The sequence below is a fragment of the Polypterus senegalus genome, chromosome 11 (genome assembly GCF_016835505.1).
Source record: "Polypterus senegalus isolate Bchr_013 chromosome 11, ASM1683550v1, whole genome shotgun sequence".
Taxonomy (NCBI): Eukaryota; Metazoa; Chordata; class Cladistia; order Polypteriformes; family Polypteridae; genus Polypterus; species Polypterus senegalus.
In genome coordinates, this window is record NC_053164.1 from 24,574,504 (window position 1) to 24,600,062 (window position 25,559).

Sequence of the window (25,559 nt, forward strand, 5' to 3'; positions counted from 1 at the left end):
TTTGAGTGTTCCCAGGAGTGTAGTGGCCTCAATAATTGAGAAATTGAAGAAGTTTAGAACTACAAGGACTGTTCATTGAGTTGGCTGTCTGGCCAAACTAAGTAATCAAGCAAGAAAGGCCTTAGTCAGGGAGGTGACCAAGAATCTAATGGTCACAGAGATGCAGAAATCATCCACAGAGATGGGAGAACCTGTCGGCAAGATGACCACCTAGACAGTAAAAGAAATGAGATATTAAAAAAAAAAAACTCTGAGAACATGAGGAGAAATATGCTCTAAAATTGAACTCTTTAGACAGAATTTCAAGCACAATGTCTGTTAAAGATCAGGTAATGCTTATCACCTTACTATTAACATCCTTACAGTGAAGAATGGTGGTGGCAGAATTGTGCTATGGGGATTCATCTCAGTGGCTGGGACATGGAGACGGGTCAGAATTGAGGAAAGGATGAATCCAGCCAAATACAGAGAGGTCCTTGAGGAAAACCTGCTCCAGAGTGCACGTCGCCATAGACCGGGAGAGCAGTCTGCCTTTCAGCACAACAATGACCTCAAGTGTACAGTCAAGACAACACTGGAGTGACTTCAGGACAAGTGTTCAATAGTGGCCCAGCCAAAACATAGAGAACATTTGTAGACAGACCTGAAGATAGCAGATTAGCAACACTTACCATCCAGTCTAATGGAGTTTGAGAGGATCTGCCAGGAGAAATGAGAGTAACTACCCAAATGTAGGTGTACCAAGCTTGTAGAGACTTACAAAGAAGACCTGGACATGGAACTGCTGACAAAGATGCTTTGTAGTTAATTAAGGATCTGGATACTTATATAAATAAAGTATCAATTTTGAATTTTTAATTTGCAGAACTTTCTGAAAATGTTTTTACTTCCTCATTAAGGGTTATGTAGTATATATTGATGAGCAAAACAATTTAGTCACTTAAATTCTACAGCACAGTAAAGTGTGCAGAAAGCAAAGGGGTCCGAGTGTTGTCTGAACCCATTTTTGGGTTTTGGGTCATATTTCCAACAGTGATCAATAGTTACCATGAATGGCTCAGTTTCAATGCTGGGAATAGCACTGGGGAGAAGTGTTTCCATTAAAGTATTACCTCAAAGCCACAAATAAGAACTTTATACAGTACGTAGCTTGTATTAAAGAATCTTTCAGCATGCAGTTTGACAGTCAGGCTCAGTTGGGAGATTGGAGATAAAAGTCGACAGAGATGAATGCATCAATTAGTCGAGCGGCTCTCGGTTCTCTGGCGGTTGTTTCTTGCAGGTGGTGTGCGGGCCTGCAGAAATGTGGATGGTTATGGGGAGACAGAATTTAAAAGTTCACCGGTGGAGTAGATCAGCAGCTGTGGTGCTCCAGCATATTCATGGTCCAACTCTGGTGGGGTCTCAAGTGCCTACCGTGGTGTGGTAACAATTTCTATATCATTAAGATAATACAAGGTAAGTTAAAATTATGTTAACACTAATGGTACTGCTATGTATATACTTTTATACCATTTTTGTGGACAGTTTATGTGCTACATATGGTACAAATGTTAGACATAATGGCGAACAGGTTCAGACATTCCTGTAAATCATCTTGCACATATGAAGTATTTTTTGTGAATTGTTTCTGCCATTAAAAGGTTAACATAATTTTGACTCACCCTGTATTTTTGTAGTGTAATAAACCAATCCGTGTCAAACTAGGGACTTAAATAGCCTGTTTTTAGAAACCTCAGAAAAACAAGGATGTTTCTCCTAGTAAAACCCAAGAAATGAATTTGCACAACTTTATGTAGCATAAGAATGAAAACAAAAAGAAGCAATGCATGGCAAGCACGGTACTTATATTAAGCTGTAATAAGATGCATACAAGTAAAATTCAATTACAGCAAACTGCCAGGGACCTAAAAAATATTTTGTTGTAATGAGATTCTGTATTTGTCACTATAGTGCTTTTTTTAACTTGCCTACAGGCATTTGCAATCAATTTCAATTGCTTCTTTCACTTTAATTTTGATCTTCTCCTGTCTACAAATTATGCTGATGAGAATTTTTCTCAGCATTTCCTTGCAATAATACACTTTCAGGGTGCGAATGATGCCCAAATCCAATGGCTGAAGCACTGCTGTGCAATTGGGTGGGAGGAATTCAACGCGAACATTATGTAAATGCAGAAGCATCTTGTGGGCAGCACAGTTATCAATCAGGAGCTGAATCATCCTTTTCTTTTTCTTCATATTGTGAACTTTCTGAACTCTTTTGGGATCCCACCCATTGGGAACGTCGCACTGAAGTGTGTCCCAAAGTGTGATTGGGTAAGATTGTTTGTCCGTTGCCGGGGCAGGACAACAGCAGGCTTACAGCAGTGCAGTGAGGCGCCACAGAAGCAAATCTTAAAACATTGGGGTTGCGCTATAAGTCCCTGTCTTACACCCCAAAACATGAGGCTGAGTCTCAGTACTTTAGCAAAACCAGCTTTATTCAGCTTGAAACGGGAACAGCAGGGTTATTTATTGTAGCGGTATCTGCCACTCTGCTATACACAGACACAACAGTCAGGCAGGGTTGTGTCAGGTTAGTAGCCAAGTAATCCTGTTCCCTGCATTTACGATGTTCCTTGCATCACCCATCGAGATCTTTTCTGTTTGCTTCAGTGAACAGCTGCAGCATAACTGTGAGCCTGCTGTTACTCCAGCAATGGATATACAGTCTTCCACAGACGTGGTGATTGCACTTCGGGACGCTCTTCGGCATGTTGTCTTCTTGAATGAGTGCCACATTAATAGGAATGTTTCTTGAACGAGCATAACTTAACCACATAAAAACGGCTTTTTCGACGTCTTCATATGCAGCAGTTCGCATACATTTGCAACCCGAGATTTTTCTTCTGTTTTTGCTCGGTGTTTCAAGAAAGTTGACAATGTCAATGGTGAAATTCAGAATTCCGCAATCGTGAGCTGCAAAAAGTTGCTTTTTTTTTCTCATAATATGAACTGTTATCGTTTTTCGTGTGCCATTTCTATAGGAGGTTGACAATGAGTTAAATTCCAATGGATGTTTTTCAAATGTTGACGAGCAATAAGCAAAAGGTATCACTGAAAACCCCCAAAAAACAAAAACAGCTATTTTTTTTTATAATGTTTCTGTTTGGGAATCGTTGTCCACAACTGAGCTGCGACCAGAGAACTAACTGCTCTGTGGATGATTCATTCAGACATTTCAAGGTCTTTTGAGGCACTTTTTTGTAATGAAAGTATATGCTGAATGTACTTCGTAGTAACAAGATTTCTATAGACTCGCATGATATGGGGAAACTGTCAGGACCATAAAAATACTTCATTGTAATGAAAAGTTTGTTGTAAAGACATTGATGTCACGGAATTTTACCTGTATTATCATCCTTTTAAGTATATTTCATAAGCACACTATTGATATGAACGCAGAGCTTGTTTAATCCACAGACTACAGTAACACACTAAATAATATCAATCTTCACTGCTGCCTACACATCAAAATGAGTCTCTTGGGCTGGAATATAGTTGAGTTTCATGTCTGTTGCAGAGTCACTGGCCCTTTGGCTGTGCCAGGGCCATCTTAACCTATGGGCACAATGGGTCAACAATGTTTCTGGTGCCAATGCTTGTTTCTGTTTTTGCTATGAAAACAAGAGTCCCAGTGCACTACTTTGCCCTGGGGCCTATGATGCTGATAAGATGGCCCCAAGGTGTGCCCAGGTGGTTTTGTTTGAATAAAAGACTTCAAATCTTGACAATCTAGATTAGTGTTTATTAAACTATGTGATACCTGAACTTGGGGCGCACCAAGTTGCCAATCATAATAGTACTGAATGAGTAAGGGTCGCAAACTGTTTGAGGACAATGATCGGTGGCAATGACACACATTAGTCAACAGCAATTCTACAAGGGGGTTGAAATCCTAGGATCATTCCCCACCACAATTGTGGGTCGCAAAGGCATGAAAAAAAAAAACGTTTAAGAACCACTGATCTAGAATGTCGATGGACTGCTTGGCCTGTTCCCATCACAACTTTTCTAATATTTCTAATAGCACTCCAATGTTAAAACAGACAGCAAGCAGCAGAGTGTGGTGGCTGCTCTTTTATCATCTTATTGAAATATTTCTTACAACAACGAAACAATTTTGTTATTACAAATACCGTTTCTCCATAACCTGAGTATTCCGAGAAATTCTTGGTTATATGAAAGATTTGGTGTTTGACCTTCAGCTCCATCTTGTTTCTGGATTTCAAACTGCCTTTGCATACCACACACGGTATCTAATAATCCTTGTAGAGGCTAAAATACTTTTAAATGTGTGCAGAAATGCAGGCTCAATCAGTGCAAAAAAATTATAGATGTGTGTGTTTCCATTTATAGCATAACTCACAGTGACATACAAGTTATTGATTGTATTTGCAGCACACTATACTGCATATTTTATTGGGTCCTCTAGTCTGTTTTTAGTATCTCTCAATGTTTGTGTTTAATATTTTGTTTTTAGTCTTGCTTCTTTTTAACTGTACAGCACTTCGGTCAGTTGTAATGCTGTGTTTTTAAGCGCTCAACAAATAAAAATAGTATGGTATGGTATATTTAACTATTCACATGAACAAAAGAGTTTAGTCTCACAGGGCCAGACATATAAATTATACATCTTAAGACAACCATGAGTGAATTTAAATTAAATGTGGGAAGGAACAATTCGACAGTTGACCGAGTGTTATATTTCTAAACCAATCCAGAGCCTCATTGGGCAAAACATTGAGGAGCAATGGTGGTCTTGTCCAAACAATAGCCTTTGGTTAAAATAGTCAAGCTGTCTAGTGCTGAAAAGTCTTCCCAAAACACAACTGTTAATAATGCAGAACACCGGAAAAATTGTAACGAGGACAGGCCATCCCACCCAACAAGATTATCCGTTTTATTCACTTAGGTTGGCCAAAATAAAATCAAGTCAAGATTTGAAAGCCCCTAAAGTCCTACTCTCCAGCACCCTACCTGGCAGCTTTTTTTATATAAATGTGTGTCATGTGTGCAGAGAAAACAGTAAATGTTAAAAATAAATATAACCTGTTACAAAGGAAAAACATTCCTTAAAACCAGATAATATTTTGGCATACAAAGGCTTCATGGGACTGGTGGTAGAAGTGAAAGACGTGTTTGCTGCCAGCTGCAACATAAAACAAACAGCTGTTTACATAAAAAAAGTACTTCCTGGTTTCTATATCAATAAAGCTGCTTCAGACCAGTGACTTAGTGAGTGCAGAGCTGGAGTCTGGAGGAGGAAAGATCAAGTTAGAGAGAAAGAGAAGGTGGCAAAAACGAGCAACTGTGGTGGGCAAACTGGCAAACCATCCCACTTGATCGACTGTATCTTTGCAGGCAAGCTGCAGAGAGGCAACATGGTTTTGTGTTTTATTTATTTTACCTGGAGTTGGTCTAGGCCTGAGTCATCACGCATCTGCAAAGAACAAAAAAAAGGTTAAAGGTTATTTTCACATTGTAAAGGAAAGAAGAGTTAAGGCACAACATTTTGGCTGGATAGCCTCTATGAGGTGTAAAACTGAAAAAGAAAGAGCAGATGACATATAAAGGAGAGGACAGATGAAAAACCAGGCAAACGAAAAGAGAATGTAAGAGTAGATGTGAAAAATCTGCCATTAGAAACGATGAAGGGAGATTGGAAGGTTACTCAGTTATTAAAACCTGGAGAAATCCGTGATCCCAGGCTGAGAATGTGCTTGACTTCTTTTGTTTTAATTTGAAAAGTGTCTTTGAAGCCCTGTGAAGGAACGCAAACAGAGAAGTGTCCCACAAAAGGCTCTGTACGGTCTTTGATTTGAACGGCTTGAACCTAAATGATCTGCTAGCTGTTTCACCTTCAGAATCTAAAGAATCTTTGTTATAAAAAAAAAAACGCACTAAATAACAGTTTTAGACTAGCAAAAGACCAGTTGTTTAAGCTGGAATTTACCAGAGGAACTAGATACACGGGTATTGCTGGTGACATATTTGCAAGTGACTCTGCAGCTCCTGTTACAGCTCCAAGTGTCTGCTGAGGAATGTCTCTCTTCCTCTGGGAAGTGAGCTGCGGACAAGAAGTTTGTATGGGTTTGGAGATCGGGTTTAAGGATAAAAGGCTCCCATGGATGGGACAGTTTGGGAAATTTAATTTGACTCATGGGAGAGACAGAGTGTTAGGGTGGAATGGGAGGACCGGTGAGGTGGGGTGTGAGTTTCGTTATTGGGGTTCCTCTTGGAGTTGATGTTGTGAGGCCTACTGCTAACCTGATTGAGGGCCCTGTCCACAATATGAGATGGGTATCCTCTATTGATGAAGAAACTCCTCATTGTGAGAAGTCGGTCTCCTCACGGCAGACGTGGCCGAGTCTAAGGAACTCAACTGTGAAGTGTGGTTTTAGAGTGTTATGGTGGAATGGGAGGACCAGCCTGATGCACGTTGCATTATTGAGGTTTCTTTTGGTGTGAGTGTTACGAGGTCTGCTGCTGGCTTCATTGAAGGATGTATATACAATATGAGAAGGGGATCCTCTATCTATGAAGAAACTCTTCATTCTGAGTTCTTCATTACTGAAGTCAACCTAATTGCTGTACAGGCCATGAAGTTTAAGGAATTGTGAAAGAGGTTGAGAGTTTTTATTATGCTAGGGATTGGAGGAACTGTAGAAAAGGTAACTGTGTGAGTCAGTTGGCTTGTATTAGATGGAGGTTTTAAGAAAGCTGATACAGCATCTAAAAATGATAAAGTTATGATGGAAACATCAACTCTAACCAGAGAAATGGATGGAAACTTAACAAAATTATTCATGAATTCTTGTAGCTGGCTTCTGGAGCAGGGACATCACCAACACAATCGTCAAAATATCTTCGGTACAGGTCCAAAATAAAGCCTAGGTAGGAAGAAAAATTCTCTTCCAACCCAACCAACGAAAATGTTGGAATAGCTAGGTTCCATTTTGCAAATCCACTGACCCGATAATTAAAAAAACGTTTTCTCTGTTTACTCCCTACCTGTGTGTGTTGTCATATTGTGCCTATACGAAGACGTGTTTTGCCCACCTTGGAATCATTTTGGATCTGCAGAGCCCTACTTATTACAACACAGCTAATCAGAAGTACAGAATGCAGAAGACGTTTGCATCATGAAGGGATGAGAAGGCATTGTAGGAGTAAGCCATTTCAAGTTCTGGGACCTGAAAAGGACAAAAAAAAGTTGTGAGTTTAATAAGTCCTTAAAGCAAGGCTGCACCAAACAAGCCAACTCACTCGGCATGACACAGGGCTTAGGGGGTTTACAAGAAATGTGGATGCAGCTAATTCAATGCAGACTCCAGAGTCAGACTTCAACAAACGTGTCAGAATTAACTTGATGTGAAAAACTTTTACACCCAGACACATTACATAGAATAACAGGACCAAAGTTATAACCAATATGTGGTAACAAAGGCATTTTATAAAATATATTTGGTTTCATTGATTAAAGTTGGGGCATCATGGTAGCCCTAGTCCTCCAGAAACACCAGAGTGGTTACCCCCTTTGTGGAGTTTACATGTTTTTCCCATGTCCTCGTGTTTTTTGTTGACCCGGATACTCCAGTTTCTCTCATATGTGAGTGTTAGGTTAATCGGCAAGTCTCAACAGTCCCCATATGACCGACTCTTCATGCGGATGCCCTGCGATGTACCCTATCCAGTGCATTCTGCCATTCCAATGTATTGTTTTCCATTTTCTGTTGTTAGAGTAGAGCTTAAGAGGGTGTGATTGGCTCCTCAGGTGCTGCCGCTAATGCAGCAGTCACCTCAGGCCATATACAAGGGTGGCACTAAGCCTCTGTCATTTGCTGAGCACTGCATTGCCCTGTGATTCTGCTTTTAAGAGTGAAGTCTAGTTCTTATCTTCATGGCTTTGCAATGTTGGGTTTTTAATTCATGCAGAGCATTTTGTCTTGAAGTTTAAAGATTGTGAAGATTATTTTGCAATTATAAAGAAACTGAGCTTTTGAAATTAATTAAAATTAGACTTTTGGTTTTGATTATTTCAGTTTGGATTTTTTTGTTTGTTTAGTTTTAGGGTTTGTTGCTATTTAAAGTCCATTTAGACTTACTGGATCAATTACAACAGAATTCCCAGTCACTCCGCCGCTATGTACTAAGTTTCAGACTAGTCAGTGTGGTACAAAGCTCCCGCTTTGAGCTCCAGGTCAACAAAAAAAAAAACTTCTGGAACAAAATTGGAGCTCAGCTAAACTTGTGCCTAGTCAGTTTCCAAAAGTTCCTTTATTTAGTGAGATCCATCCATCCATTTTCTAACCCGCCGAATCCGAACAGGGCCACGGGGGTCTTCTGGAGCCAATCCCAGCCAACACAGGGCACAAGGCAGGAACCAATTCTGGGCAGGGGGACCCTGCCAACCCACCGCAGGACACACACACAAACACACCCACACACTATAGGGCCAATTTAGAATCGCCAATCCACCTAACCTGCATGTCTTTGGATTGTGGGAGGAAACCGGAGCGCCCGGAGGAAACCCACGCAGACACGGGAGAACATGCAAACTCCACGCAGGGAGGACCCGGGAAGCGAACCCGGGTCTCCTAACTGCGAGGCAGCAGCGCTACCACTGCGCCACCGTGCCGCCCTATTTAGTGAGATGTTCCACACAAAATAAAAAAGCACATCATCATGACTAACTGTTAGAGAAGACCTCATCTAATGACTAGTTAAGTTTTATTCTTAACTGAACAGAAATTAAAATAAGAAAAAATAAGGTTCCTCTGACCTGTGTTGTGACGTAAACAATGTGCTGCTCAATTTTGAGAAGTTTCATTTGCTTCTTAAATAAAGTTCATCCTTTCCCCCTCACTCTCTCTATCCTTTTGTGTCAGCAGAAGCTTTTTTGTTTTGTTTTTTTTAATTCAGTCTCTTTTTTTTTTTTTTTAAAGTAAGTTCCAGAGCTTGCTGGTGAGTTCTTCTACAAAGTCCCTCTGGCTGTGCTGCCTTTTCTCCCCTCCTGTGTGTTTCCCTCCACATCAAATGCTGGCGCTTAGAGGTTTCACCAGGCCGGAGGGACTTGCCATGTCGGAGTCTACATCTGTGTGTGATGAGAATGATGGACCTGTGGAGTGTAAATGGAAACTGCAGTCAGAATGCAGGACAAGATGGCAGAGTCCCCTTTAGAATTTGAGTGGCTTCAGCTCTCAAAACAAAACATAAGGATCATAAGGAGGTGCACGTGCTGAAAAACAAAACCAGCATTATATGACATGCAATGCTACTTGTGCTCGATTAGGGTGTTCTGTGTATTCCATCCCAAACCGTGTTAACGTATCATTTTCTGTTGCATATCTGTTAGTGTGAATCAGCACAGATGGTAACTGTATGGATTCAGAGCTCTAAATACCAACTGAAGAAATCACAGCAGCTGAAACCTGAACATTAAAACACTTTGCTTCTCCAAAAAGCCAACTTTATACTTAAAAGAATGCATATTGCATATTTATTACAGTTTCACCATTTTTACTGTCAATAACCCCTTTCCACTTCCATAAGAAGATTTGGTATTGTTAACTTGCAGTGACAGAGAAGGTTCAGGGATTTATTTTATTTCATCCACTGCTTTTAGTGCAGCTGGTTCACTTTGCAGTTACAATGATGAATGGATTTCTCAGCTCTAGACAGTTGTGCTTTAACAATTTCTACCTTCAGTGCAGAAAACAGTAAACACTAGCGCCTGGGCACCTGGCAGCTCTAAAGAAGCCTGCACCTATGGAGGTGAATGCATTTGATGATGATGATGATGATGTAAGGTAATCAATCCCATTTGAAGGCCACAAGGAAACAATGGACAATCCCCCAGTCAGAGATTGTTTGTGCCTTGTGCCTGACGACTGTTGGGATGGTCTCCGGCTGCCCCTCAACTCTACCAAAAAATGGAAGTATAATAAAGTTTAACGGAACAGCTATAAAACATTCTAACCTTTTAAATAATACTAATGATGGTATCACAACAATTTTCACATAAAAAATGCTGCAGAAAGTGCTTTACAAATTGTCCAAGGTAAAGTTACAAGAAAAGAAATACAAATAAAATTAGGTAAGAATATTAATGAATAAGTAACAAAGAAAAAATAAATAAATTAATAAACCCATACGATCTTATAAAACACAGATACATAATTAGTAGAGGGTAGCATCCTTACATACAATATCATTTAATATTTTAAATATCCTACATAAAATTCATTAAAATGCTATATACAATTAATGGCGCTATATATTGAATGTGTTATGTAGCAGGTTTGAATTACAAAGATTTTAAGACCTAATGTTAACAACTAAAATGCTATATAAAACATTGTAAAGGCATTCGTGGCCACTAGGGTGCACTTCCGCTCCCCAAATTGGACACAGACAGGCATGGACACAACACACAATTTTATTTTGTTGCAGGAAACGCTTTCCGATCATATCCCACACAAAATACGCACAGTTCCAAGCACAAAGGCACACTTCTTCCTTTTCATCTTTCTCTCACTCTCCTTCTCAGTCCACCTCCCCTCCTCCTGGCAAGTTTCTTCTTCTCCCTACTGACTCTGGCTCCTGGAATAGTGGTAGTGGGCTCCTGTTATCTTGCATGCGGGAGTACTTCTGGGGGCCAATTAGCATGGTCAGGAAGCACTTCTGGGTAAGATGGAAGCCGAACATAGTAGGGCTCCATCGTCTCTGCAGCATCCCTGTTAGTACCCACTGAGCCCAGCAGGGCTGTGCTGGACTCCAACTCCAACTGAGCCGGGTGGAAGTCTGAGGCACTGCTGCAGCCCAGGAGGGCTGCCATCTAACGCTCAGGGGAGATACTGCCTTGTATGTGCACTCTCCCCCAGTCCTTCCATTATACAGCATTATAGAATACATTACAATATTTTACATAATATACACTTAAAGGTGATTATTAGATTAGATTAACTTTATTAATCCCAAGGGAAAATTCACATGCATACAGCAACAGAAACATAAAGACATGGATACAGACTAACTGGACAAATAATACAGCCAATCAATTGATATGTAAAGGCAGATAAATAAATGTGTATTGCTCAGATATTCCAAAATGGGATTTCAAAATAAACTTAACAAGTGCCCCTGGAGGAAGCAATGAATTGCCTGATAGTGGGAGTCAAAAAAGACCCCCATGGGCACTTCTTAGCACACTGTGGTGGAATGAGTTGTCTTTTCCACAACAACATTCTGTGTGTCCAGGGTTAGTCGTGTGATGGTGCAGACATTCCTGATAAGTTTGTTTAGACTTTTGTTTCTTTTGAGTTCAACTTTGTTCGCCGGAGGACCACAGCATAGAACACCAATAATTGTAGAACATTTCCAGCAAGTTGCAGGTTTGTGTCCCTTCACCACTAGACAATACCTCCACAACCTTTCTGTACTGTGATTCCTGTCTATTATTAATGCAGCCTATGATGGACGAGTCTTCTGAAAATTTCTGTAGATGGTAAGCATTGGTATCATGTTGGAAATCTGTTGTGTAGAGAGGTGCTTCAGTATTACAGACCACCATTTCTGACACACAGTCCCCCAGCTTCTCAAACTGCTGTCTGCTGGTCAGGGAGTCCATGATCCAGGAGATTGTGAGGGCATCTAGATTCTCCAAGTCGAATCCTTGGGTACTGCTGGTTTGACATTGTGTCGAATGAGCGGTTGCTCACAGAATCCCGAATGAGGCGCATTACCTGCATTGTGAGGGAGCGTCAGTTACAGCACTACGGCCATGTGGCACGATTCTCTGAGGGTGATCTGGCTCACAGGATCCTCATTGTTGGGGACCCAAGGGGATGTCCATGTAATACCTGGCTGCGACAGATGTGAGATTGGACCACGTATCTGCTATGGGGGTTGCCAACCAGGATCCTGAGCTGTTTCATCGTGTGGTGCGTGCGTCAGCATGCTGTGCCAGTAAATGCTCCCCGACCTGACCTGACCTAACCTGATTAGGTAGAATGGTGTTAAAAGCACTGGAAAAATCAAAGAACTTTATATGTTACATTATATATAACATTAAATCTGCTGCTTAATAGATGTTAAAAGAGATATATAAAATATGCCAAAAACATATATACAGTAATCCCTCGCTATATCGCGCTTTGACTTTTGTGGCTTCACTCTATCGCGGATTTTAAATGTAAGCACATCTAAATATATATCACGGATTTTTCGCTGGTTCGCGGATTTCTGCGGACAATGGGTCTTTAATTTATGCTACATGCTTCCTCAGTTTGTTTGCCCTGTTGATTTCATACAAGGGACGCTATTGGCGGATGGCTTAGAAGCTACCCAATCAGAGCATGTATTACATATTAACTAAAACTCCTCAATGCTATAAGATATGCTTCCCGTGCGGCGCTCGATTGTTTGCTTGTCTCTGCCTCTCTCTCACCCTCTCTGACATTCTCTGCGCCTGACGGAGGGGCTGTGAGCAGAGGTGCTGTTTGCTTAAAAGATACTGACGCACCTCTAAGAAATGCCGCTTTATCGCGGTTCTTCCAAAAGCACACTTATTGATTTTTTGATGATTTGCTTTATTCGCTCTCTCTATCTCTGACGTTCTCTGCGTCTGACGGAGGAGATGAGCAGAGGGGCTGTTTGCTTAGAAGATACTGACGCTCCTCTAAAAATTGCCGCGGCAAACTTAAAAGCACGTATTGATTTTTGATTGTTTGCTTTTCTTTGCGAGCGCGAGCTCTCTCTCTCTCCCTCTGAAATTCTCTGCTCCTGAAGAGAAGAAGATCTATTTGCATTCTTTTAATTGTGAGAAAGAACTGTCATCTCTGTCTTGTCATGGAGCACAGTTTAAACTTTTGACTAAAGGGTGTTATTTCATGTCTAGAGGGCTCTAATAATGTTAACAGTGTGGGAGAGTTTATAAGGGCTTAAAATATATAAAAATAACTACACAAACATATGATGATGTTTCTACTTTGCGGATTTTCATCTATCGTGGGGGGTTCTGTAACGCAACCCCCGCGATCGAGGAGGGATTACTGTACAATAATAAAATAATACATTTTATTGATATAGCACCTTTCCCATGTCTAAGGAGCTTAAGATGCAAATATTTTCTGCATAGAACAATAAAGAAATAAATACAGAATATATAAACATTAAATAGAATTAAAGAAAAATTGAACCAGAGTATAATACTAAATTCAATACTAAAAGAAATACCTGAACAAATAACATCATTTGTGATATCACACACAGACAAATGACCCTGAGCATCTGGACAGAGAGGAAGACTGAAAGAGGGGGCAGAGTATAAAGTTAAGTTAAAAGCCTTCCTGAACAGATGAGTTATAAGTTGGCTTTTAAAAGAATGAATGGAGTCAGTGGATCTCATTAATTTCAGCTTCACGCAGCGGTGGGCCAGGACACAGTCCTGGGGTTCTTCATGCCTGCTGCCATTGCTTGCTGGGATTGGTTCCAGCTGCCCTGTGACCCTACTCTAGAAAAAAAAAAAAATGATGCAGCCAGTTCAACCGAGAACAGCAATAGGTGTCAAAAGTAGAAACACTCAAAAGAGAAGAAGCTCCGCTAACATAATTTACACTCAAGTGGATTCAATTCAAAATGTACTACAGCTTTTAAATTGCACCAGTCTATGCTAAACTCCTTAAAAAATTCAGTTCCTCCCTTCTGGATATTTTTAAGGAGATCAAATAATGCTCAAATTAACTTATTTACTTATGACTGAGTTTAAGCACTTACTAGGAAGTCTTTTACTGTGAAATGTGCCAGCCAAAGGCATCCTCAAGGACTGCCTTGGCACTTGTGCTTCATGTCACTTAAATGCTGGCCAGCTTAAGGGGCTGCTCCTATTTGAAGCGTTCATCTCATAATGCCCTCCGGGGCCCTCCAAGTGTGTATTCATCCACTATATACTTCAGTGAGTAGATTAGACTTTTATAAACCCTCTTATAACAGCAGATGTATTGGCATCAAGAGTTGGCTGAAGGGATAACGAAAATGATTTGGAATGTTGGCCCTCAGCTCATATAATAACTAGTAATATAAACAAACGCACTCCTTCCTCATCAACCTCTCTGTTTTCTTTTTCTTTCAAATAGGTCATCCCTGCTTGGAAAAGTCCTCCGAGTCGATGTTGATGATAACAACGATGGCCCACCTTACTGGATCCCTGTGGATAACCCGTTTCTTCAGGATGTCAAGGCTCGGCCAGAGGTGTATGCATATGGTGTGAGAAATATGTGGCGCTGTTCTTTCGACCGTGGTGATCCTGGCACAGGGGCAGGTCGGGGTCGTCTTTTCTGCGGCGACGTCGGTCAGAACAAGTTTGAGGAAGTTGACCTCATCATCAAGGGGGGAAACTACGGGTGGCGAGCAAAGGAAGGTTTCTCCTGCTACGATAACAAGCTCTGCCACAACTCCTCCCTAAGTAAGCACTGCTAATGATTTTGCAGATTATACAGTAATTAGCTAGAAAGGAGTTTCATTTTGTGAGAATATTGTTAGGGTCCAGAAATATGTTGTCATGAAGGACAAGCCACAATTAAAAATTTGAGTCACTAAGAATAAACCTGTCTGGTTAAGGTTGAGGTGAGACAAATAAATGAATTGTGGTCTGGGAAAGAGTGTCAGCAGGAACAGGTCCAAGGGGTTTACACCATCTAGGACATGGTGGCCTCGTGTGGTGCTAGCTGAAAATTTACAGTCTATCCTGCAGTGGGGTGGAAGGACAGCTGGCTCTGTCCATATTTAGACAATCCCCCTCATCAACAACACCCTCTGCTGGTGCATTGCCTAATCCTAATACACTATAATGGGCAATTCTTTTGTCAACATTTACCCCACCAAGTGCTACATTAGGTACAACCAGGAATAGATTATGGAGGGTGTAACTGGCAACGGTGCAAATTTTGTTATTCTCAAAACCTCAAGAGTTCAGTCATAACGATGGAGTTTTCCAGTACGCAGAACGGCTTACTCATAATGGAGCTCTTGCTTGGTGGTCTCTAACTGTGGAAACAAAATCCAGTGGTTCAAAACACAAATATGGCACATGAATTGCAAAACACTTATAATTATAAAATGCCGTATAATTAAAAAGAAAATCACAATGTAGTTAATTGCATGAAACAATATACTCTGTTAACTACTGCATGCCACATTACCATTAGTGTTGATTAAAAGAATTTCGATATGTATAACTTTTAGAAATTGTTCTAAATGAAGGAGAGAATGTCCAAGTTCTGTTTTACACAACTGTGTTTGCTAAAAGTACCTGGCAAAAGAGAACACTGAAATTCTGTGTTCAGAGTACACAACTGATATTCAACCTCTTTGCTTTAATCTGCATGCTGAAGCTAAGTGAGAGCTCACTCTGACAAATCCTGAGGAAGAAGATGGTGAAAAGACATCAAAAGTATTTGTGGCAAATGGCAAGATATGCTTGCTGCACTAATGTCTGAAGAGACAGATTTTAAATGGAATACTAATCAGGAGATGAAAAGTAGTCAGACACCAAACCTAGTTACGTAATCAATAAATTAGTTCTGTCTTTCCTCAGACTCTAAACAGAGATCAGGAATTGTAATAATTTATTCAGAGCAAGACATCTTTTAACTGCTAGTCTAACAAAGGAAGTCACACCCCAGAGAGCCACAATCTTGGATGACCAGGAAGTGCGCAGAGCAGACTTTATCAAGTCACATGACTGGCATCACATACCACACACTCCTGCTGGTCTGTTCTCAGCAGTGTCAGTCATTTTCTAAACCACTTTGTCTTGAGCATAGTCATTGGCTGGGGGTGGTTTGTTTGTTGGAGCATAGGGCGTAAGGCCATCACAGGGCAAACACACGCGCCCACACACTCCAACTCCACACTGGGGCCAATTTAGTATCCCCAGTCCACCTAACTTGTATGTATCTGGACTGTGGGAGGAAATAGAAGCACCCAGAGGGGACCCACCCAGACACATACAAACTCCACGCAGGGAGGACCAGGGATGTGAACCCTGGTCTCCTTACTTCGAGGCAGCAGCGTTACTACTGTGCCGCCCACTCAGCAATGCATTGTATAAAATATTCACAACATGATCATATATTTGTAAGGAAATAGCCCCAGTGTTGTAGAAACACAAAATATATTTATAATAATAAAAATAGTCTAACTCAAAAATAAATGACGTATTCAGGTCTCCATATGATGGATGTAAGAAGTGCAAGAATACTGCAAAAATATTAAAAATAGAACCAAATCACAACACTCACAGTGGAATTAAAAAGTATTCAGGCCCCTTCACTTTCGTGACACATTACTGGGTTGTAGATTTAATTTTAAATGGATAAATTCACCATTTTTGCCCCTTAATCAATACTAAATAATGACAAAGTGAAAATGTGTCCTCTGAAAGGTATGCATATTTATTAAATATCAAAAACTGAAATCTGTCCTTCATATAAATATTCAGAGCTATTGCTGTTGGTCTTCAAATTGTGCTTAAATTTTCCTTGAGGTGTGTCTGGAACTTGACTGGAGTCCACTGGTAGCAAACTGAGTTGATCCCACAATTCACATTACATGTCAGGACAAAAATCAAGCCTTGAAGTCCCTGGAACTCTCCGTGGTGAGGCATAGATCAGGGCCAGGGAATAAAACCATTTGGAAAGCTTTGAGTGATCCCAGGAAGACAGTGGCCACAACCGTTGGGAAAGCGAAGACGTTTGGTACCACCGGGACCATCTGGCCTACAAGAAATGCCTTAGTCAGAAAGGTGACCAATGGTCACTCTAGCAGAGCTGTAGCAGTCATATGCTGAAATGGGAGAATTTGTTGGAAGGACAACAAACTCAGTAGCACTCCATCAACTAAGTGTTTAAGGAAGAAGACTAAGGAAAAATGTTCTCAGGTCTGCTGAGGCAAAAACTGAACTCTCTTGGACAGAACTCCAAGCAGTGTGTCTGGCGCAGTTCAGGTTCTCATCACCTGTCTAATGCCATCCGTACACCAAAGCCTGGTGGTGGCAGCATCAGTCTAATAGAGCCAGAGAGGATCTGCCAGGAAGAACGAGATAAAAATGTCCAAATCCAGCAAAGCTTCTAGAATCTAATCAAGAAGACCCAAAACTGGAATTTCTGCCAAAGGGGCTTCTACAAAGTACTGAATTAAAGATTAGAATCCTTATATGATTGAGAAATTTCAGTTTTTGATTAATAAGTTTACACACCTTTGTGAAAATATATTTTCACTTTGTCACAGATTGGTGGGCAAAAATAGCAACTGTATCCATCCATCCAACCTGCTATATCCTAACACAGGGTCACAGGGGGTCTGCTGGAGCCAATCCCAGCCAGCACAGGGCGCCAGGCAGGAAACAAATCCCGGGCAGGGCAGTTATCTTTTTAAAACTAAATCTACAACACAATAAAGTGTGTAGAAGGTGAAGGGGACTGAATACTTACCGAATCAATGGTACAGGGCCAGGTGTCCCACTCTAACAAAGGTTTCTGGCCTCATGAGGTGGTGCATTTACTTGACATAGTTAGGATGACCTCAAGGTCAATGCTAGTCACTTCTTCACAATTCTGGAGGATTAGCTTCCTCACATATTCCTGTCAACCTGAAAGAGAACATACAGAGAACATTCACTCACTAAGTAGCAAGTAAATAGCAAAGGTATTAGTATTACATTGAGTTGTCACTCACCAATCGAGCATTTCCAGGACATTCCAACTCTGTCAACAAGAAAGGAGTTAACTGATTTTCTCATGACAATGGATCCAACAGAGTTTCAGAAGCTGTCAGATTCCATGTGGAGATGTCACAGACTCGTCAGGATACACATGGTGGCCTAGCGCAAAATTAACAATTTCATGTAGATGTTACCACATTTTTTTGACACTGAATGCATGTGAAAAAAGCAAAATAATTTAATAGCAGGTCAGAACAGGTCAGGTTGGGGAGCATGCACTGGTATAGCGTGTTGCTGCACCCACCACACGACGAAACAGCTTGGGATCCTAGTGGGCAGTACCTCAAGGTAGACATGTGTGTCAGTCCTACCCTGTGGAAATGACCAGCTATCTGCCGCAGCCAGGTGTTACGTGGGTGACCCCTTGGCCTTTTACCGTAACTGACGCTCCCTCACAATGTAGGTGATGTGCCTCATTTGGGACTCCGTGACCAACTGCTCATTAGACACAAAGTCAAACCAGCAGTACCCAAGGATTCTCCAAAGAGACACAGTACCAAAGAAGTCCAGTCTTTGTCTCAGGTCACTGGATAGTGTCCATGTCTCACAACCATATAGCAAAACAGGAAACTCTAAAGACTTGGACCTTTGTCCTTTTGCAGAGATATCACACCCCTTTTCAGTAACCTCATAACCTCCAAATCCGTCTACCTCTCCCCCCATTCCTTCTACTCACTTCATAGGATGAGTCACCAGAGACATGAATGTCACTGCTGAGGTAAGTAAACCTCTCGACAAGACCGACATTCTCTCCATGGACAGACACACTGCTAATGGCTGTGCCCAAGAGGTCATTAAAGGCCAGTCCTGGTTTTTATCCAAGACACTCGCAAGCCCAGACATTCAGAGCCTCGATTGACTCCATGAAGATCACAGCATCGTCAGCAAAGTCAAGATCAGTGAATCTTTCTTCACCAACAGATACCCCACAACCTTGCCCAACACCCAGTCCATACAAGCAGTGACCAGATTAGGAGTGGGTAGCTCAAAGTACGAATTATACAAAAAATGAGGACATAAGCACCAGTAGGTTTTGCGCCCCTGGAACCAGGTTACCCGGTCTATTCTGTAACATTTCAGTAATTATTTACTGCTCAGATGTTGTTCTTTCTGATCATAAAATAGGTCATTACGATAGCAATTGAGGAGAAAAATAGATAATTAATTGCAGAATTACAGTATTTAATGGTTCCTGTAGAGTGCCTCTTTCTCTTGCACATTTTGGCACAAAAAATAATCAGCACATTGTCATCTCATAATACACTTCAGTTTCAAGTTTAGTATGTTTCCATTCAGCTGTTTTAGCTCTACACTGCTCTCAAGAAACTGTGACACACAGACAGACACACACCCTTCATCAAGATATCAATGTTTTTGGTACCAGGGGACCCTAAAACGTTGAATTCCGCTGAAAACTGGAGATTGAAATTTTTGACCAATTGAAAGCTTTCACTCCTCTATAGACAACAAGTTATGGTGGGCGAGGGTGCAAATCAGAAACAATCAAATTCAGTGCTAGTCTAATTAGAGACTATTCAGTTGGCCTAGATGAGTCCCTTGAGTCTCTGCATCTAATTTAATGTTTTTCATTTACAATAAAAAAATACTTCAGAACAAAAGGCATAACCAAACCACAGTAATTTGAAACATTTTACTAACTGTTACCTCCAGGAGGGCACTTAGCCAGCCAAGAGATTAAATCTGTGTTAGAAATTTCTCATGCTGGGTGATGTTTATTTTATCTCAAACTAAATTATGGTGTCAAGACCCAGTCATTAGAGCTTATTGCTTTTTTAATTAACGACCACAATAACCAAATACAAAGTTCATCCTCACCCTCTTGGTAAGTCCCTTAATTTAAATGGCACAGTATGCTGTCTGGAGTCTTCTCACAGGCAGTGTTGTGTTCCTGGCCCAGTCCATTTTTCACAGGTTTAATTCTCCCTTTGTCTCACAATCTCTTTTTCTCCTATTATGGCCACTTTGAGATTCATAATGTTTTCCATGTAGCATAGAGTCAGAAAGTATTCCGACCCCTTCATGTCCAGCAGACTTCATTTTAAATAGATAAATTTGTCACCTTCGCCAATACATCTCATTCAATAACCAAAAATGACAAAGTGAAGACATGTTTTCACAAAGTTTTTCAAATCTCTCTATTATAATAAAAAAAAATCTTGGGTCAAGACGTGATCATCTCGGAGAGACACTTTGACGTCACTCGAGAATAGACATTACAACCTTAGGAAGGAAGACCCGTGAGACAGTGACTTTTGCACGTCACGCCCTACTTACAAACAATTTAGAACAAGTTCACTGACATCTAACCTCAAAGTAGTTGGAATGCTTTTGGCAGACACACTTCATGTGCTCCCAGCTCTTAAAAATGTTATACATTCTAGATGGCACGTGAACAACTAAGCGAAGAAGAGCAGCGTGTCAAAAAGAGGCACAAAAGCGTTGGAGAGAAAAGAAGGCAAAAAATAATGCACAAAAGAACAATAATAATCTGTGTGTAAATTCTAAAAATAAGGAAAGTAATAATCAGCCTGGATCAAGTGGAATTAAAAACCTCGTAGGTCCAATTATGGTCAGAAATAAAAGACTTCATAAACGTTGGTGCGATACACATGCAGAGAAGGTTTAAGATTATGAAAGTAGTAAAATTCAAAAGTATCAAAAAAAAGAAAGTAAAGATCGCATTAGCACAACCAAAAGGAAATTATTACTCTGTGAACTAATGGAATAGCAAAATGGACATAGGAGATATGTCAGAAGTATGAAGATATTGTTCAGTTTTAAAGTTTAAGGCGAAGACTTGTAGATCGTGTAATTCATGTTGCTATCAGGGAAAAATAGTGTCGGTGTAGGTGTATCCGCGAGAATTAAAAGATTTGTTGTTTATTGAAAGTGAAATCCACAAACACTACAGGCCAAATATCCGAGTCCACAATAATCTGTTCGCGTTCGCAACATTCAATGCTCAAAAGGTAGATTTACACAATAATGGACCATACGCTATGAGAATCTGTGGTGCCGCAACAATTAACACTAGAATTACCAGAGCCTACGAGAAAACTTGTAAATCCGGCCCACCTTAAATCCGTTTGCACCTCTCCACTGTCTCCTATATTTGCCGTTTTCAGTAGTGAGCGGCTCTTATTGTTAATATTATACAGTACACACATACATCTGGATTGCGTCTGTAATAGACCATGTACATTTATATTACTGTACTTGTAAAAGTTACCTTTTTGTTTCACTTTTATTCTCTCACTCACGATCACGATACATACTACCGCCCCTCCACCCAGGGATCTGACACTGTTAGTTTTTATTTGAAACTGGGAATAACTGTAGATGCCAGTGGTGTTTTGATGCAATGGGACTGGACATTCTCTGATCTGGAGGGATAAAAGCTGGTGAATCTGCCTTCTTTGTATCTCACTGTCACTTTATTTTTTTTATTCAGTTTTATTGAGTGTTCCTGCTTACACAGAATTAGTATGCACCTTACGGTTTATGATGTCGATGTTACATCCTCCTTTTCTTTTTTTCCATTGCCTTTTCTAGTAAGATGTCGACAGTGACATACGAAGAAGGCAGATTCACCAGAAAAGGAAGAGTATCCTTTTCCCCTGATATTGATGCTTATTCTAAAATATTATTGATTAGATCCTGCACTATTTTAACCTCCTTAGTGTTACATTTTTTTCTCAAAAAAACATGCAAAAAGCGTTGCATTTTTTTTGGCTTGAAAAAAGACATTTTTATTATATCTCATCTTTCTACTGAAAAACGTGCAAAGCACTAAAAGTACAAAGTCAGAAATAATAGAATACTGGAAGTATAATAATGATAATGAATAATAATTATATGAACAGCACACTGTGCATGTTTGAGTGTCACTTTCGGTTTCACTGACCATTGCAATTTCACTGCCTGAAGACTGACTGACTTCGTCATCGCTGCTGATGAGAGAAGTTTATTAAAAGCTGCCAATATGAGGCTAGGAGAAGACATATCTGCACTGTTGCCTGGGTAATGCTAAGGCCTAATGCTTGCACAAGACACACCTACACTGTTGCCTGGTAACTCTCAGCCTGATGCTTGCACGAGACACACCTACACTGTTGCCCTGGTAATGTTAGGGTCAGATTCTTGCACAAGACACACCTACACTGTTGCCCTGGTAACTCTCAGCCTGATGCTTGCACAAGACACGCCTACAGTGTTGAATGAGGTAGCACTCAGAGTAACACTGTTGGCACTTTTATAGCCAGAGTAATCGTAAAGTCTAATGCTTCTATGAGATTCATCTACACTGTTACAAGAGGCACTCAGGACTAACGCTTGTTTTAACAGCCCAAGTGATGCTCAGGTCTAATGCTAAGGAGGTTAAAAAAATCTTTGTATAGATCCTATAAGTGAGAATTTGACTTTTTCCAGTTTCAAATAGTATATAACATCAGTTATCCACTGACTTAAAAGAGGTGGGTTAGGATTCTTCCAGTTGAGCAAGAAAAGTCTGTGTGCTAGTAGTGAAGTAAAGGCAATTACAGTTTGTTTGTCCTTCTCCACTTTAAGCCCATCTGGGAGCCCACCAAACAAAGCTGTTAGTGGGTTAGGAAGGATTGTGACACCAAGGCTGTCTGAAATTTGTCAGCCTTGGTGTCTGTTAATTTGGTGCCCACCCAGAACATGTGACCCAGTAAGGCTGGAGCTCAATTGCAACGTTTGCAGGTAGGATCTTGCCCTGGACATTTTTAAACGAGATAAATATGCTCAATAAAAGATTTTAACTTGAATAATTATATATTTTGCACATAAGGGGCTAGAGTGAATTCTGTGCATGGGTGCCTTTCCCACTCCTTTTTGAAATTTTAAGTGAAAAATCTTTTCCGACTGTACTCTGGGATCATTGAAAGGCAGAGACTTTAAAATATTTTTATATATTTTTGAGATCTGAGTCTTCAAGACTAATCTATTTCTTTGGGGATTGAAATAGATGAAGATAATTGGGCAGATTCCATTTAGGAAAGTTTGAAAGTAGTGGAAAAATTGTGTTGATGAGAAGTTAAATTCGCAGCATAATTGTTTGTAGGATGAAAGAGAATATTATCGATGTACAAGTCTCTAAATGTTTTAATCTCAGACATTTTCCAAACATGTGTTTATGTTTGAGAGGGTTGTCATGTAGAAGTGCAACAGATAAGAGCTTTTCTGTCTTAAAGTGCTTCCTGCATTAGCTCCATATTCTGAGTGATTGAAGGGCAGTTGGATTATTAGAGTTAGACGCAGTTCTAACTACTGTGCCTCACTGCAAGAAAACAGCCTGGGCTTATTAAAATGATTTGGTTGGCAATCCCTAACTATTTAAGAAGTTATTTATGGAGCTGGTACCCTATTTAAAAGTGCTGCCCCAAAATACATTAATCACTTTCAGTGACCATCTGCATTTCTAACACCACATCAGCTAATCCCGTTTATTTCCTTTGCAGATGATATTCTGCCCATCTTTGCCTACCCACACAAGATCGGGAAGTCGGTAACAGGAGGGTATGTCTACAGAGGCTGCGAAATGCCAAATCTGAATGGCCTGTACATCTTTGGAGATTTCATGAGCGGGTATGATGTGGGCTCTTTGAAGAAAATGGGATACCCTTGAATTTGGGCTTGTTTTTATGATCTATGAGTTGATGAATGAAGAGAGCTATTGCTGACCTTTTGCTTTTTGTCATAAATGAGAGGTAAGCTGCCTCAAAGCTCTAATAGGCTTGCCACTGGCCTTGTGGAGATTGTACATTCTTCCTTTGTCTCCCCACAGACAGGCTTGTGTATTAAGTTTATTAATTAGGTTAACTGTCAGTCAGTCATTTTCTGACCCGCTTAGTCCTGAACAAGGTCATGAGGTCTGCTGGAGCCTATCCCAGCTAGCAAAGGGTGCAAGGCAGGAACAGATGCAGGACAAGCCGCCAGTCCATCATAGGGCAAACACACACACACACATCCCTACAACACATTAGGGCCAATTTAGGATCACCAATTAACCTAACCTGCATTTGTTTGGAGCAGCCGGAGAAACCCACACAGACACAGGAAGAACATGCAAACTCCACGCAGGGGGGACCCAGGATAGGAACCCTGGTCTACTTACTGCGAGGCGGCAGCACTACCGCCTCAGTTAGATTAACTGTCACCTCGAAATAACATACATCCCATTTTGCCCAGTGCTACTGTGATAGGCTCTGGCTCTCTGGGCTTTACAGGTTAATAACATGAATGGATGGATGGTTATTTTACAGAAGCACATTGTTTTGGATGGCCAGCTCTAGGCAGAGCTACAAAGTGCTACTTGGACCCCATGGCTTGCTTTTTTATCCTGACATTCAGGGTGAATTGTGAGATCTTCCATACACAGTTGTCTGCCATTCTAAACGAACTCCAGTCGATTCAGTTTGGCACAGATAGGCTCCAGTCAAGTTCTAGGCATACCACAAGGAGAACTAAAGCAAACAGGAGGCACCGGACCACACCACAACCTAGAGTGCTGCAACAAAAGGTTCTGAACGTTTATAGCAGGGGTCCTCAGTCACGGTCCTGGAGAGCCGCAGTGGCTGCAGGTTTTTGCTCCAACCCAGTTGCTTAATAAAAAGCACTTATTGCTAAAGTACACTTCTGCTTCACTTTAGTGATTTTGAGCCCTTATTGCTTAATTTTGTCTTAAACAGCTATTTGAATTTCTCCTTATTATCAATAACATGCAAATGACAAGAGAGAGCAGCATTTCTCCATTTAGCTTATTTACATTTACACCTGTGTGTATTTATCTGCACTATTGGGTTTAATTAAATACTTGGAAGAAAAATGAAGAGAAAAAAGTGAAGGACTGAGAATTACTCGTCCATTTTAGCCTTCAAATCATTTGCATGATAGAAGGGGAAAGAAAATCTAGGATATGAGAATGATCTGACATAGCAGAGTTAATTTAATTTCATAGCTTGTTAGTGCTTTATTGGCAAGAATTGCTTTCTAATTAAGCAACCAGGTCAGAACAAAAACCTGCAGCCACTGCAGCTCTCCAGGACTGGGATTGAGGACCCCTGGTTTATAGGAAAGATGGATTTCAGTTTTAATACATTTGCAAACTGTAGGGGTCAGGCAAAAATATTATTATTGACTCGTTTGAACGAATGACATAATTCAAGTGAATGGATGCTTAATTTTTTTCTTATTTCAGAGAGAGAGGTTAGAGGCCTGCACTGATACAGCACATTGCCGCACCCACCACATGACAAACCACCTCAAGATCCCAGATTAAGACCCGAGTGCAGCCACCTCACGGGTGACGGTGACACGACGGGTGACACCTCAGCACCACACTAGCTCAGGTGGAATGGAACCAGTGTGAGGTTTTTTTTATGGAGGCTGGAGTGCCAATCCTGCCACCAAGCCCCAAGTTTTTCCCTTCAGGTTGGAGGTCCTACTTGGATTAATGTCATACCCAGGACCCTTGCTCAAGGGCCCAACGAAGTAGAGTCACTTCTGGCGTTTACAGGATTTGAACCAGAAACCTTCTGATTGCCGGTGCAGATCCCTAACCTCAGAGCCACCCCTCCGCCACCCTATTTCAGTCGCTGTTTAGTGAACTGTAACCAGAAGCCAGTTGTTTCAGTCTATTCTCCATTGTTTAGTGCCATTATTGATTAGATTTTAAACTTACCTTTTCTTCC

The 25,559-nt window shown here is 40.8% G+C and overlaps 1 protein-coding gene across 1 annotated transcript in view; it reads left to right on the forward strand.

The window, feature by feature from the left end:
- Positions 1-25,559, forward strand: part of si:ch211-136a13.1 (HHIP-like protein 1) — a 133,740-nt gene that overhangs the window by 79,417 nt on the left and 28,764 nt on the right. The window contains exons 4-5 of the mRNA XM_039768172.1: positions 14,180-14,508; positions 23,328-23,454. Coding sequence (XP_039624106.1) covers positions 14,180-14,508; positions 23,328-23,454 — 456 coding nt within the window. The remainder of the gene's footprint in view (positions 1-14,179; positions 14,509-23,327; positions 23,455-25,559) is intronic.